Source organism: Haplochromis burtoni, unplaced genomic scaffold (genome assembly GCF_018398535.1).
Source record: "Haplochromis burtoni strain Fernald_Lab_line unplaced genomic scaffold, NCSU_Asbu1 Contig_78, whole genome shotgun sequence".
Taxonomy (NCBI): Eukaryota; Metazoa; Chordata; class Actinopteri; order Cichliformes; family Cichlidae; genus Haplochromis; species Haplochromis burtoni.
In genome coordinates this window covers 1930898-1947192 of record NW_024582439.1, presented here as the reverse complement: position 1 = coordinate 1947192, position 16295 = coordinate 1930898, and the positions used below count along the sequence as shown (strand labels likewise).

The following is a 16295-nucleotide window of genomic DNA, read 5'->3' as shown; positions in this document are numbered from 1 at the left end:
GTTTTTTACGGGACGGTTGGCAACTCTAATAATTAACCATATGAACAAAATAAAGTTCAACATCAGTAACATAGCACCCACCCTACTGTATAGAAACTCCGTCATGCTAGCTAGTATGCAGTACAAAAAAGTCAGCATAACGAAAATAAACTCCACCTAAACTTGGTTTATATGTGACTCAGATACACTGCAGGTCATAACTTCTTACCTGAAGTTCAGTTCACCTGATACTCGGACCGGCGGCTGCTTCGGGTCTCTCCTCTTGCCTCCCTTTTCCTTCATCCACCTGCTGGCTTCCACCACTTGCTAATGTTATTGAATCTGTGGAAGCTCAGCGATAGCCACCACACGAAGTAACGAATAACGAGCCTATTTAAATCCCAGTAACGAGTAACGCGTTCCTGGTTTTGGCATAATAACTAGTTACCGTGCTCATTACCACAATAATAACGTAGTTACTGTAACGCGTTACTTAATAACGCGTTAGTCCCAACACTTGTGTTGAGTATGTTGTCAGTATATTGTCAGTATATTGTCAACCACAAAATACTCAATACTATTTCTTTTTACTATCATACAATTTATTAGTTAGACATTCTTTCAGACTAGTGGCTCCTCAGTGTTGCTCACTCCCTCCCATGTTACACACACACACACACACACACACACACACACACACACACACACCAAGGTCAAACTCTCAGTGTGAGGCCTGTCTTCAGAATCATTGCATAGATATTTTCTTATTTATTACACTGGTTAAAAGTACACATACTTTTTTTATATACCTGATTCTATTCATATCAGTGTTAAGTATAATTAACTATCAGAAAAATCACATATTAAATATGGTTCCTTGTTCAACCTTTATGATATCCAAAATCATGGAATTTGCATACGTTGCTTATCTTTCCACATTCGTATAGGGACACGCTAACCTGCCAAGTTCAAAGCAGGATTATGTACACAGACAAAATTCAGACATTAGAACAGTCCTTTTTAATATTCAAACTACATTTCTCTTTTAACACACTGATCAGAACTATCGATTACATGTTTAATTGATAAAAATGATCTACTATTAGCAAATAAAGGAAAGCTCTGTTTGTTCACTCTGATCATTTTTAACACATAATGCTGGATGTTAAGACTTTTTATGCCGTCTCAGAATGATGACAGGGGAAGCTGGGTTGACTTCAATCGCTCTCTGTCCCGCCTCTGTCGACACAATACATACAAGGTCCTGAATAATCAGGCCCAACTAAACATTGGACGTTGAATAGACATGCGGATCATGTCCAATTCTGGTCCAATTTACATGATTAATAAATATAATTTTGGCATGGCTGTGGTCTATGCCTCTGCTGCAGCAGGCTCAAGGGGCAGTGCCAACAAAGATGATGAGGCAGCTGTGGCTCATCTGTGACACCAGGATCTGGAGAGGTGTGGAGTCAGCGCAAGAGCTGTGTAGACTGGGCCATCGGAGGGAGAAGCGCAGATACTGGCACTGGTGGCCAGTGTTGGTCAAGTTACTTGAAAAAAGTAATCAGTAACTAATTACGGATTACTTCCCCCAGAAAGTAATCCCATTACTTTACTGATTACTTATTTTCAAAAGTAATTAATTACTTAGTTACTTAGTTACTTTTTAAAAACACGATTTACAACCTGAATAGGTGATAAAGCAATAGATCTTTCAGCCCAATTCTACTTTTTCTACATAATCCATCATACAAAATGTAATCAAATGGAAAGGTCCCTTTTTAAAACTTGTTTTATTAGTTTTAATCTTTTAACTTTATGCATCAAGCAAAAATTTAATTATATGCAACATTCTCTGACTGGAAGAAATTTGTTTAATATTTAAACCTATTTTCTGCACATTCCAGCACATAAAATATTTTTTTTGTGTGTTTACACTCACTCTTTCAAATAGATGCAAGTAAAACACAGCAGAAAATAAATAAAGTCAAAGACTAGCGGTCCTGTTGCTCTATTTTCACCTGTAAAGCAGGAGTAGGGTAGGCGGAGGTTTACCCTGGTGCAGGTGTGCCGCAGCGGTCAGTGAAGAATCCGCGAGTTTCTCTGTGAATTTCCCATTACGTCGTTGCGCACTCGGTGCTTGCTTGGAAGTTTAGGGGTTTTTTTCGCTGTAAAAAGAAGTTTTCTTCCCACGCACAACGGACGCTAATGTTTTTGTCACTTTTTATGGAATCAAACTTAAAGTAAGGTCAGTACTGAGACGGGAGTGTCCATTGATGAAGGTGGGGCAGGTGTTCCACATCACCGGGTCTCTGGGACCGTCCCCTGATCCAGGATGGACGTACAGCATTCCGGTAAGGTGTCATTGGGGTATACACTAGGCTGTGGTGGACACAGGCTACACACAGACTCTGGTCCACCAAAGCCTGGTTCAACCCAGGGCATTGTTGGAGGTTTTAGTAGGTGGATGTCATATGTGTTCATGGGGATGTTCTCAAGTATCCCATTATGCCACTGCATATTAAATTTAAGGTTAAATGTATAGAGTAAAGGCTGCAGTTAGGTCCCACCTGTTGCATCCCCTAATTCTAGGAACAAATTGGCTGGGGTTTTATAACCTTTTGGGGTGGTATGTTGGGATGTGATCATGACCTTTAATAGCAGGTCATGATCACATAGGGAGGAGGAGATGACCCCGCCAGCTCCAGTGATTCACTCCATGGAGGATTTACCACTAGAACAGTTTGGTAAAAAAAAATAAAATAATGGTCACTTGATGTGCCCTTTACTGGTAATGGAGGTCCCATTTGAACACACTGGCAATGGCTTGTCGGTCATTTCAACAGAGTACGATATTATTTTGTATTAGTTCTGGTGGATTATACAACGCAATTTCCCGAAGAAGTGCTGCTGTGCACCATTTCTGACAAGTCCCTCGGACCCTCCAGCAGAGACAGACACGGGGTCAGGAGGTACAGAGATGCCTGGCTGAACAGGTAGCTTAACAGACGGCGGAGCTAATGATTGAGCTGAATGCTGAGCTAATAACTGAGCATATGAGCAGGTGGGGAAACATGAAGAGTCCTACGTTCAGTAGTTTAAAACACAGGAAACTGTCTTCAATTCTTCTGAACTGGAAACATCAGTGTCTGTTCTTGTTATTCCAGACTTAGTAAGAGCTCGCGCCAGACAGTCAATCTCACTCACCGAGATGGAAAAATCTGGAGTCAAAGTCTCAACAGACACTAGTGGAACCGTAGATCCTGGCACCACGCTTTGTTCAGTGGGTGGCGAATCCTCATTAACTGTCTCGGCCAGCTGCTCCAAGGAAGTCAGAGGTTCCAAGCGTGGTGAGGAGCGCTGTCGGACGATGCTTCCTCCTGGAAGCAGGAGTGGTGAAGGAAACAGAAAGAGCCGGAGCAGCGGTAACCGGCTCCTCATACCCTGACCACATTTATGCCAAGCATGAGCCAGGGGAGGAGTGGTCAGAATAGGACGTGAAGAAAGAGGGATTCTGATGCTGCAAATGCAGCATCTGCAGCGGTGCCGTGGAAAGCTCAGTCTGCTGCAGCAGCGGCAAAGAAGTGGAGGTAGAGATAGAGAGAGCAAGCTCGCCAGCCCTGACTTGCTCCCTCAAGGCAGGTACAGAGCTGCCCAGCACAGTGTGTAGTTAATGTGTTGTCTTGTGTAGTTAGTGTGTAGTGTTGTGGATAGTTTTGTGTTGTGTAGTTTTGTGTTGTGTATCAGAACAATGAGGCGACTGCTGTCTCCAGGTAGAGAACAGGAGTGATACACCTGCTGCTGTCAGACCTGCAGGTATTAGGCTGTGATGTTCTCCTTTATAGTGGGCAGAAATATTTGGAGTGGCACAAATAATTTGCATTTCATTCTTATTGAATGCAGAACACGTGATTGGTCTGTAAATGGTTTGAAATGGTTATTTAAAAAAGGGTAAAAGGTAAATGGATGCAAATAACTTTGTTTGCAAAACTTGTGCATATGATTTTAAAATCGACATTTAAATTTGCATTTAAAGTTATGAAATATGATTCATTAAACATGTTTGTGGTTGTTACAGTAAAAAATATAACTTTTTCTACTCGGATTTTATGTTTTTTGTCTAATTTTAGATCAATTGTGTTAATACAGTATGTCAAAATGAAAACATAAGTTTAAATTCAGACACGTGAGGTTGTGCTGAAAAGAATGATACCAAACAAGGCAAAGTAAATAGTTTTTAAAGGTGAAATGTAGAGGGAAAATCAAAAGTAGTGAAAAATGGCCAATTATACCGTGGACCGCAGAGAGTTAAACTTTTTTTTTTTAAAGTAGCGCAATAGTTACTTTTCAAGTGATTAATTACTTTTTGAATCTTTTTACTCAGTTACTAACTCAGTTAGTAAATTTGAAGAAGTAACTAGTAACTATAATTAATTACTTTTTCAAAGTAACTTGCCCAACACTAATCGCAACACAGACCAAAGGAAAACACAGGGCTTAAATACACAGATGGAGCAATCAGGAAATGGGAGACAGGAGGGAAACAAGGGAGGCCTAAGGAGACAAGGGAAGCAGAGACATGGACTTTCAAAGTAAAACAAGAAACATAACACAGAGACGCGGACTTGGCTAGGTGATACAGCTGACAGGGGAGACAGAGCAACTATGGAACATAGACAGAAACCAGGAGAATAAGAACTCTAACGCAGAAACCAAACGACTAGAAATTATAGATAATAACAAAATCAAAGTTCAATAATAATGCAAAACTCAAACACAAATGTTCACACAGGTGTACAAACAGACACACACTATCTTGGTTGGGTCCTACCTCTAAACATATCATGCATTATTAGTTGTGATGCTGCTCAGTAGCATTCAACAACATGCGGTAGTTATAGCATGTTGGTGGTTACGGTGAGTTCCTTACTGTGTTATTTTCTTCTTAAGCAGGTGGTTAAGCAGATTTCCAGTATCTTCTCTCTCTCTATCTTTCTACCCCATTTCTCCTCTATTTTTACTGTCTTCCCAACTTCTCTTTCTTTCTTCTTTCTCTTTCCCATCCTGCAATCCTGTCCATTTTGATTGTAATAACTAATAAACTACGACACTTAAGTACACCAGTATAGCATAAGGTCCATTCGGGAAAATAAATCTGCTCTTGGCTTTCAAACAACAATTATGAATGCTACAGTGCCGGACAGGACAGGCAAAAAGAAAAAGAAAAAGAAAAAAGATGAGTATTTTTGCTTTTGAACTGCACAAATATATGTGTTGAGCTGTACTGACTATATCTGCAAATGTACCACTAGAATATTAGGAATGTTTAGGTGATTCATGTTTCACTGTACTGTTAGGATACTATTAAGCAGCGAGCGCTCTGTTGGTAGTTAAAATGGAGCTCAGCATTGTGTCTGAGATTGATTGATTTATCCCCTTTTCAGGGTGTAACATTGTCTATGTTACTGTACTCAATGGATATAATTCCCCCCCATAATAAATATAACACGTAAGTGAAGTACTGCAGCTCACCCTTTAATTCTTTTCTGAGCCCATCCCACCCACCAGGGAAAGAAATAATAAAAATGTGTCATTACTTTATTTTAGGACCACCATTACTATGAGATGTATTTTTTTTTAATACATTGTGACTAAATATTATGAGTGGGTTTTCATTTCACACCCTGAAGAGTGTTTATTATAAATAAACATATTCATGAACATATTTACATGTCAGTCTATTATTTGAATATAAACAAAAGTCAAAAGTCAAAAATGACAAAGAGCATCTTCAGTTTTTAAAATAAGCTTTATTTGAATTTTAAAGATTTATTTGAAGTCATATTTCTGGGATTTACAGCTTAGAATCTGCATGGATAGCGATGAAGGGGTCCTCATCTTTGCCACTGATTGAGAAGGTGGCACGGCCATCACCACCAACACTGACCTGCTTCCCAGTGCATCTGCTTCCTTCCTTCTGACCAGAAATGACATCACAGTAGGTGCCACCAGGCAAGCCTGTGTTCAGGGTGACATTCAGGTCCCTGAAAGCGAAAATAGAGGTCAACCCAGTGTTAAAGTCGTAAGAGTGCCACCATTAAACTCCATTGCTTTCTCATATTTATTCTGCTTTCAAGACAAAAAACCCAAATATAAAGCAATATAATACCACTTGGGCAAAGGAAGGCATTACATATCTGGTAAAAAAAAAAAAAAACATAAATAAAAAGGGATGCAGTTCATCTTTCTCATTCTCTGTTGAGAGAGTTTTACTGACTCAGCAGTCAAATCTGCTACCAAAATAATACAGTGCTGGTTTGGAGTAACAGCAAAAGTTATAGACATTTCATTTCCAGATGTCTTTTGTGGATAATATGATAATTATATAGATCCTATAATAATAATTATATAATAACTAATAATTATATAATAATACTTATTATTAATATTATTATTATTATTGTTGTAGTAGTGTAGTCTTGAAAAGGCTTGAAAGCTTAAAAACTACAGACATTTTTGAACTAAGCTTTTTTAAATTACACACACACAAACAAAGACAACATAATCCTTACCAGTCCTCATTGTTAAAAACGATGAAACCACGGTTACCACGCCCAAAGGCAACCTGGTTGCCCTGGTTGTCCCACCAGTTGGAGTGAGGCTGTCCATTGACCACATTACGGAAAGTGACCATGTTACTAAATAGGGGAAAGGACAAATTACAATCATAATACATGATATCTACAGTTTTGATGGTCTAGCTGACAAAGCAGAACAATGTGAATTTGCATAAGGTCAGTGTGCTTTCTCCTGATTTCTGTGGACTTACGTGATCTGACGCCATCTATGCTCACAAACCCATCCATTCCCACAGGTCTGGTCAGAGTTGATAGTAACAGGCTTGGTTGACCCATCACCATTGCTGGGGGGTCCAATCCAGTCATTCTGATCCTATAATACAAGCGTTAATGAACGGATTCAACAAAAAAGTGTCTGATACACACTAAATATTGCATCATTCCATGACAAGTGAACATACTTGTCCGTTTACAATGTTGCGGTCCCACCGATAGCTAGACATGACCCTGGTTACACCGTAAGGGTGGGCAAGCATGTAAGCAACAGCCATCTTGTAGAGCCTGGGGTCCCAGAATGTAAGGATGGATGCACCGCCAGCACCATGGCCTCTTTGGTTATCATGGTTGTCAGTGAAGACGAGAGCATTCCCGTTAGCCATGAAACCCCATCCTTCTCCCCAGTTCCTAAACACAGCAAAGAAAAAAAGAAATGTATTTTATTATATATATATTTTTAAATTATAGCTGATCATTACAAAGTCTTTGTTCAGACCAGTACTTAAGATAGAGTTTGCACTGGTTGCTCTAACTACACTCCTGTAAAATTCTCATTCTCAAAAAGTCAACATATAATTGATGTGAAATTGACTTTGACAACCAATTTGTCGGACCCTGCACCTTTATAGTAGTTTACAAAGAGTATTGTTAACAATGTTAACAATGACATATCTCTGTTATATCTTTAAAGAAATCTTTTCTATTAAATTGTGTAAAATTTTCCTTAGATATACCAGTAGAAACAACACATACTTAGTGTAGGAAAGCTTCTGGTTGTTCCACTTTCTGAAGACCTCTCCCATTTTGGCACCATATTTAAACTCAGTCACTCTTCCAAGGCCGACGTACTCATTAGACGTAATGGGCTCACCTCCCAGATCAATAACCTAGAGTGAAAAGCGCGAAATTCATACCCCAGGAAGCTGATTCAGTTCAAAATGTATATCATCCATAATCTGTAAATTAGAAAGGGGTTAAATAAATAAAATCACTTTGCTTCTCTTTCTTTCTGTTATTACCCTAATCTTCATTTTGTATACCATTATGTGCTTTTGTTTTCTTGCCAAATAGTAGTTACTTTAATGTTCTCCTTGAATGTTTGTATTTGTAAATGCTTCTCTTCCATGCTGTTTGATGGCTGCTCTAGATACAGTTTGTCCAGAAAAACTGACCTCCTGAAAGATGAAAGGTCTGGCGCCACCGGGGAACCACTGGGTGTTAAGGTTGTTCAGACGACCATAGACAGCACTCAGATCACCAGGCCACATGTGCTTGCAGGCATCCACTCTGAATCCAGCCACACCCATGTTAATCAGCTTGTTCATGAACTCGGCCACTTTGCCCCTAACATAGTCTTTCTCCAGGGCAAGATCCAGCAGACCCACCAGACGGCAGTCACGTACCTACAGCAGTTCATATTTATTCAGATTGTGGAGCTAAGAAGCAAGACATTGTACACTGTGCTGGAATTGATATGTTTCTACTATAGTATTCTCAATTAGAACGTTTAGCGAAATCAATGTAGTCATTCTAAAAGAAAGATGAGAAGGTAGAGACAAATGTCTCTTCTCTAACTAAAGATGACTTTTTTTCCAGCTTTGCCTGTTTTGAAAATTTAGTTCAAATTAGGAAATTCAATGAACAACAAGGAATATGCTCTGGTTGTGTTTAGCATCTGAAAGTATAGACTATATTATTAGAATATTTGGTAATAGGAAAATCAAGTATAAAATATATGCTTTAAAATTTTGCAATTTATTTGATCTTAATAAGATTTGCTATTTCAAAACGGCATGTTTAATAAACTAAAGCTTCAGTCTTCCTGGTGTTGTTTACTCCCTTTTTCTAAAAAAAACCCCCAAAAAGTCAGTAATGACTAAAATTAAAATGCTATCATAACCGTATGTGTATTTTAAGGCTTATCTTACAAATACATTTTTAAAAATGTATCATTTTTTTCATGCTATTGTTTTCCTTGGTCTTGTCATGTGAAAAGTCAGACAACAGGGATATTATTTGCTGTTTATATAATTACATAGACAACAAAAAATTTGGATCCCCTACAATGGTCAGGTCCTACTCGTTTATATAATTATTATTATTTTTGTAAGGTGATTGCCAAGCAATGTGATGGCATCATAATAATCATAAATTATTATATTCATGTTTTTATTGACACAATTAAGATGCTAAATTGTTCATTTTAGCCTGTTAAAGGTAACTGCTAGACAACATAATTACGTCTAAAAAAATTGTCTAAAAAATTTAATTAAAGAAATTAAAGAAAATTTCAAGAGTTTAAGATGTATCAGTGTATATAATTTACTTCCTCCTCTCCTGATTCTGTAGGTAGACTTTGCCAACAGTCAAAAAAGGAATTTGGTGTAAAACAGCCAGAAAGGTCAAAATAATAGAAATCAGTATGAAGAGCTTAAGTCAATGTTTAAATGAGTAAACTTTTAAAATAAAGTTTGACTTGTCTGTGTGACATTTCTTACCTGATATATATCACCATAGTTCTCAATTTCACCACTCCCAGTCTTGCATTTATTGTCATTGAAGTCCAAGTTAGAATACGGGACACTGGGGAAGTCTTCTTTGCCAGCATCAAACCAGCTTCCACATGAAGAGTGGGTTCCTGCTCCGCCACCAGATCCACACATGTGGTTGATAACAGCATCCACATATATGTTAACCTGTTAGTTAACATAACTAGGTCAGTTTTATTCATTTTCTTTGCATGGTCATTTCAAATCATGCTAATTTGTTAAATTGTTGATCTTCATGAATTTATTCTAACCCACCAGGTACTGTTTCTATAATGTTGTTCTAAAAGTATCATAAAAGGAATCTGGTATTAACTTGTTGTCAAATGACGTCTGTCAAATGAAGAAGTCTGAAGTCTGCAATACCTAACATTAAATGTCAACTGTAATTTAGTTTACCCCAACATTGTTGCAGCGGGAGATCATGTCTTTCAGTTCTGCCTCACTGCCAGATCTTGAGCAGAGGTTGTAGCTGATTGGCTGGTATCTCTGCCACCAGGGCCTGAAGGGACTGTTCACCAGAATGTGTTCATTTGGAGGAGAGATCTGAGGAGTGCAAAGGAGAAAAAAAACAACAAGTGTTGTTGTTATTTGGCGCTACAGTCAGGACTTCCTTGCAAAAAAAAAAATTCTCAGTGCTAGTGAGTCAAAACATTAGTAAAAGATAGTTTAGACGTCATTCTAATGAGAAAGTAAAAAGCATAGTTTGATAATATTGATAATAGTTTTGATAATAATAGCAAAAATAAACACACACAGACACATAACACACACATGTGTCTGTGTATGAAACAGGAAAAGAAAGGATTGTCCAATGTGTCCCTTAATGCTCAGCTATACAGACCTGAACTCCGCCAAAGCCTTTGGGACCCAAGAAGCGTTCACACTCTTGAGCAATGTCAGCCCAACGCCATTCAAACAGGTGGACGATGGCAGTCCTTCCATTCTTAAATTGGGGGTTGTGCTGGGCAAGGCCAAGCCCGAACAGAGCCACCAAGACGAACAACTTCATGCTTTTGATCGATGAGAAAACCAAAAGCAGTCACACTCTGCCGCAGTGTTTTCAAAGTATTTATACTCACTTTTTCCTCTGCTGAACCAATGAGAGAATGGCATATATCATTGGGTGTGGAAACCAAACAGGTGCATTTTTATCACACTTTCTTGCTTTTGTAAAACAAGCAAAAAGGGGGAAAATCCTTGAGGCAAGATTAGAAAGGCAAACATAAGGTACATAATATCCAACCATCCACCCATTTTTTTCCACTTATCTAAGTCAGGGTCAGAGGAGGTGCTGGAGCCTGTAGAGTGAGGGGCAGAGTATGTCATGAACATGTCACAAGTCTGTCACAGACATACAAACATTAATGATCACATTCACATATGGTCATTTTAGAACTGCCAGTTAATCTACCCCCATCGTCATATTATGACATTGCTCAGCACGAACTTAATCATGCCTCAAAAGAAACACTTTTTTCTTTGCTTTATCTTGTGTTGTTATTGTTTTTATTTTGGTTTTCTTGTTCATGTACGTGTGTGTGTGTATGTGTGTGTCTTGTGATAGCAGTCATTTGTGGGAAAGTGAATCACTCTGAGCACTATTTACTCTGGGGTTTAAAAGTGGAAAAGTAAACAGGGATAATAGCGCCACTGTCCTTGAAAATTCGATAGATATGTTTAGCTGTGTTCAGCAGGAAAAATAGCAGACTGTGTTTTGCTCACATCCCCTTTTAAAAGGAATGAAAATGTATGAATTTTACTATGAAAATTAGAAGAGTACTTTGCTTTTCTCAAAAAATTAAGAAAAATATAATATTTAAAGATGAATATTACTCAGTAGTTGTGATGTTTTATCAAAAAATACTTTGATGCCATCTGTAAAACAGTCAGATTAAATGTAGATGAGGTAAGGTAGCAGTACCATTTTTAAGTAGATACTTCAAACATTTATGCATATATACGCTATTGTAAAACTTAGTGCAAAAATAGTTTTTGATTATTTTTTTTAGTATTTGTTCACCCAGTTCAGTAACCATGCTGCATACGGAAATCGAATTTTGCTTACAAATCTGGAATCTTGGGATGAAGCAAAAAAAAGCACAGAAAAGGTTTTTTGGTAATAAAATACTATGACTGTCCTTGACAGTTTGATATTATTAGTATTTAGCAGGAAAATTAATGTGGAGTCACGTTTGAGATCAAGCAAATAAAAAGCAGTGTGTGTGTGCGTGTGTGTGTGTGTGTGTGTGTGTGTGTGTGTGTGTGTGTGTGTGTGTGTGTTGATTTCCAAATGTGACTAACATGCACTTCAAATATAGCCACAGCATTATAGCCCATTAAAGAGTTTTTTAACCACTTATTCTAGCTCAAGTGATTTTGTGAGATTTATCTTGCATTTGCTAAAATATGGTGACAAAGAAATTGTATTTTTAAAACTTCGATTTTTCTTCACTCAGGTCAATAACCAGATGTCATATCCACAAATTTAATTTTGGTTTTCAATCTGGAATCTCTTTCGGGATCAAACAAATAAAAAGCGCAGAAAGGTGTGTGGAAAGGTGAATGGAAAATGCAGATTGGTAGAATTGCCTAGATATACAGTAAGTTTTCCACAGTAACAAAGTGTTTTACAAACTCAGCAGTCTTATCTGAAGGAGTTACCAATAGAGTGTGGTTTCTTTGGGAGTAACAGCAAAACTGCAGTTTGTGGCATTTGCAGATGTCTTTTTTGCATTATATAGTAGCAATAATAATAAAATACAGTTAATAGTGCTCTTTGTGAAACAGTTTTCACTTTCTGAGTAATGAAAAACTAAATGCTTAAAAATATAGATGTTTTTCTTTTTACACTTTTTCATAATTGTAGAATACGTTTGATTTGGAAATTGTTTGTCTTTTTGGTAGATTATCTGCATATCAACTATATTTTGATATATTCTCAAACAGTCTTCTTCTAAGACATTTAAGCAATTGCTTTATTTAGATGGGTGAAATTATTTTTATTGTAAAGCAGTAAAATATTCGGAAGCAGTCAGACACAAAGTCCTTAGAGAAGAAAATCCTTATCAGTCATCAATGTTAAAAATTATAAAACCACCTTTTCCTCATCCAAAGGTTGCTCTGGTTGTTCCATCAGTTGGAATGAGGCTGTCCATTAACTACATTACATAAAATGTTAGACAGGGGGATAGGACAAATTGCAAACATAACACATGATATCTGTAGTTTTAATAATTCAGCTGACACATGAAGAACTCTGATTTTAATTTGGATAAAATCAGCATGTTTTCTCTTGATTTCTGAGGACAGCATCTATGCTCATGAAAATCATTTTAAAAAATCGTTAAAATCATTAAATGGCAGCTGTAATTTAGTTTACCCCAACGTTTTTACATCAGGTGATCGCGTCTTTCAGTTCTGTCTCACTGCCAGAGCTTGAGCAGAGCTTGTAGCTGATTGGCTGGTATCTCTGCCACCAGGGCCTGGAGGGATTGTTCACCAGAATGTGTTCATTTGGAGGAGAGATCTGAGGAGCACACAGGGAAAAATAAATACTGATTCTACTATTAGGGGGGAATCAAGTTAGTTTACAGAATTTACTATAAAAATTTCTTTGGGCTTTTTGTTTTAAAAGTTTGGAAATGGTAACCTTGGCTATGTGGCTTAACATTGTCCTTAAGGTATAAGTTTTTACTTAAAGACAAAGAATGTTTTAAAGACTTTTAAATACTTTTTCTCTTGTGACAGTCAGCATTTTTTTAAAATAGAAGTCAGTATTAGTGAGTCAAAACATTAGTAAAAGTTAAAAGAGTTAGTATAGTTAAACATAATTTCTTAGAATACTGAATGAGCAGTGTGATTAGATTTACATGTTAAGTAAGTCCTGTAAATGTCATGCCAGAGGCAACACTGCCAGCATCTCCAATGGTAGGTTGCATTTTATTTTCTTATTTATATATACTTAGACACTGACAATGCAAATATTATTTAAATCTGCGAACAACAAATTAAAAATTACTATAAAATCACTTAACTCACCTTTTTCTACCCATCCTTGAGTCATCACACTGGGCTTCTCTGAGAAGTCAGAAATTTAGCAAGCATAACCTTTATCCATTAAAATGTATTTTATGTATAAACAATAAATATATTTTAGCATTAACAATAGCCAGCATACTGATGGATTAACTATTAGAGAAACAATTAACAGACACAAACACATAACATACACATTTATGTGTGTGACAAAGGAAATGAATTTTTAAAAGCTTCTTTTTCAGTCGCTTCAATATGCCATATACACAAATTTAATTTTGATTAACAATCTGGAATCTCTTTCTGGATCAAGAAAGTAAAAAGCCCAGATAGGTATAGGTTGTATTTGTGTGTGTGTGTGTGTGTGTGTGTGTGTGTGTGTGTGTGTGTGTGTGTGTGTGTGTGTGTGTGTGTGTGTGTGTGTGTGTGTGTTGTGGCAGATATTTGTGGGAAACAAATCACACTGTGCACTATTTACTTTGAGTTTAAAACGTGGAAAAGTAAACATCTGAGTAATAGCTTCACTGTCCTTGACAATTTAGTAAACTTATTTAGCTGTGTTCAAATAGCAGGTTGCATTATGTTCACATCTTCTTTTTATATAAAATCTAACTGTATGGATTAAAGTAGAAGAGTGTCTTATATTTCTCACACACAAAAAATATATAATATTAAAGAGGAATTTTGTGACCGTACTTTAAAGGTGCAGCTTGGAACTTAAGTCTCTGTATCCACAATATAAATTATTATTTTCAATAGTTTTCATGTTTTATCAGAAAACACTTTCATGCCATCTGTAAAATAGTCACATTAGACAAAGATGAGGCATGTCAGCCCTGACATGAAGATGGAGGCTTGAATGGAGCATGAGTGATGTGTGGGGGAGAGGTGGTTTGCAGGAAGGCAACTGCATGGAAGAATGACAGATGTGCAGTGAGATTTAAAGTATGCCAGGTGAAGGCTGATTGGCCTGAAGAAGGCCAATGATTGGACTAGACCCATGATGTCACAATCAGCTTGACAGCATGGGAAAGTGGAAGTGATGCCAACACTTGGGAAGCAGACAGATGAGTGACTACAGATATTCCTTATTAACCTTATACATAAGCTTATGCACAGGAAGTTACATGGTGTGTAATAGTGTCACTTTTGCTAAAATGTGATAGAGTTATTTAGTTGTGTCTAGCAGGAAAATAGCAGGTTGTGTCTTGTCTTGATTTTCTCGCAAAGAAAAAATGAAAAAATTTAAATGTAAACCGCGAATAAATGGTGATCACACTTTAAGGGTCCAGACTAATAGCACTGTCAATAGTACTAACAATACTTTCATCCCTGAGGCAATATAGGCTACTAAAAATCTCAGATGAGTTTGGACTCGTGGACTCGACTTTGTCAGGCCACAGTAAAGTTATGGATAGAGTGCTGAATCTCCTTGATCAAATAATATGAGCAGGTCAAAAATTACGAAAAATAAAATAAAATAAAATATAAAAAAATAATCTTCATTTGAATTTTAAAGATTTATTTGAAGAAATAAGGGATTTACAGCTTAGAATCAGCATGAATAGCGATGAGGGGGTCCTCATCTTTGCTGCTTATTCAGAAGTGGGCACGGCCATCACTGCCTTCAGTGACCTGCTTCCCAGTGCATCTGCTTCCTTCCTTCTGACCAGAAATGATGTCACAGTAGGTGCCACCAGCCATGCCTGTGTTCAGGATGACATCCAGATCCCTGAGATGAAAAATAAAGATCAACCACATGTTAAAGCCACAACAGTGCCACAATTAAACTGCAATCCCATCTTATTTTTAATTCTGTTTGCTACAAACGTAAAGCATTAAAATAACATGTTGGCAAACAAAGGCAATACTTATTTGGCAAGAAAAATAAAAAGAGAGAGAGATACACTAATTAGCTCTATTTTGATATGTGCCTGCTTCTAAGATATTTAAGCAACTGCTTTATTTAGATTGGTGAGGTTATTTTTATTGTAAAACAATATTGTATTCGGCAGCAAACACACACAAACAAGGAGAACATAACCCTTACCAGTCCTCATTGTTAAAAACGACGAAACCACGATTACCACATTACGGAAAATGAGCATGTTACTAAATAGAAGAAAGGACAAATTTCAATCAATCAATGCTGTTTACAGTTTGTATGATCCAGATGACAAAGCAGAACTTTATGATTTTAATTTGGATAAGGTCAGTGTGCTTTACAAAACATGGGTTTGTATTTATGGATGGGGGGTGTTACGGCCCTAGCAGGGCCTACTCCTGAAGTTGCATGTGTGGGCGTGTCCTATCATCTCTCCTGCCTTAGGTGTCACCTTTTTCTTTTGAACAGCTGACTCCCATCAGCATTTAAAGGTATTTACGGCCAGAGAAGGATGAGCTCTGGTGCCACAGAGCCATGTTGGAGGTTGCAGCTAGTGAGCTGTGTGTGTATGTGTTTGGTGGTTTCAGGTAGTGAGCTGTATTTTGTGATTGTTTGCTCCTCGGTGGAGAGGAATTTGTTTGGTCACTAATCTCTTTTTGACGTACTTTTCAGTTTACTGACCAATGCTTGAGTTTTGTTTTGTTTCTTTAAATGATGATGGTAGCTTGTCCGTCTCTTTATTTGAGTTATTAATAGAAGCTTTAATAAAACTCTGTAATTTAACCATTTTGCCTCTCTGTCTCCTTTATCTGACCCAGACACTTTTTGTTATTTTCCCTAATTGCCTGGACCGTTGTTCCGTTCTTCTCGTTGTTCCACTTTCTGAAGACAGTTCCCAGTTTGGCAACATATTTACACTCAGTCACTCTTCCAAGGCCGATGTACTCATTAGCTGTAATGGGCTCACCCATCAATAACCTAGAATGAAAA

General features: G+C 37.4%; 1 protein-coding gene across 1 annotated transcript; it reads right to left on the bottom strand.

Moving 5' to 3' along the window:
- Positions 1-5772: 5772 nt before the first annotated feature.
- LOC102307203 (alpha-amylase) lies at positions 5773-10447 on the bottom strand. Its single transcript, XM_005924635.1, has 9 exons — positions 10227-10447; positions 9782-9928; positions 9335-9532; positions 8009-8239; positions 7590-7723; positions 7022-7244; positions 6812-6933; positions 6555-6680; positions 5773-6026 (listed from the first exon to the last, which is right to left on the bottom strand). The coding sequence occupies exons 1-9, from the start codon at positions 10392-10394 to the stop codon at positions 5837-5839; spliced, it is 1539 nt and encodes a 512-aa protein (XP_005924697.1). The 5' UTR covers positions 10395-10447; the 3' UTR covers positions 5773-5836.
- Positions 10448-16295: the final 5848 nt, after the last annotated feature.

Bases quoted from the DNA above. Each gene is read 5' to 3' on its own strand.
- LOC102307203 (XM_005924635.1), bottom strand. From the start codon at position 10,394: ATGAAGTTGTTCGTCTTGGTGGCTCTGTTCGGGCTTGGCCTTGCCCAG. The intron at 7,724-8,008 runs GTCAGTTTTTCT...TTTTCACTCTAG, and splicing joins GACCTTTCATCTTTCAGGAG to GTTATTGATCTGGGAGGTGA. The intron at 7,245-7,589 runs GTATGTGTTGTT...TGCTGTGTTTAG, and splicing joins CAGAAGCTTTCCTACACTAA to GAACTGGGGAGAAGGATGGG.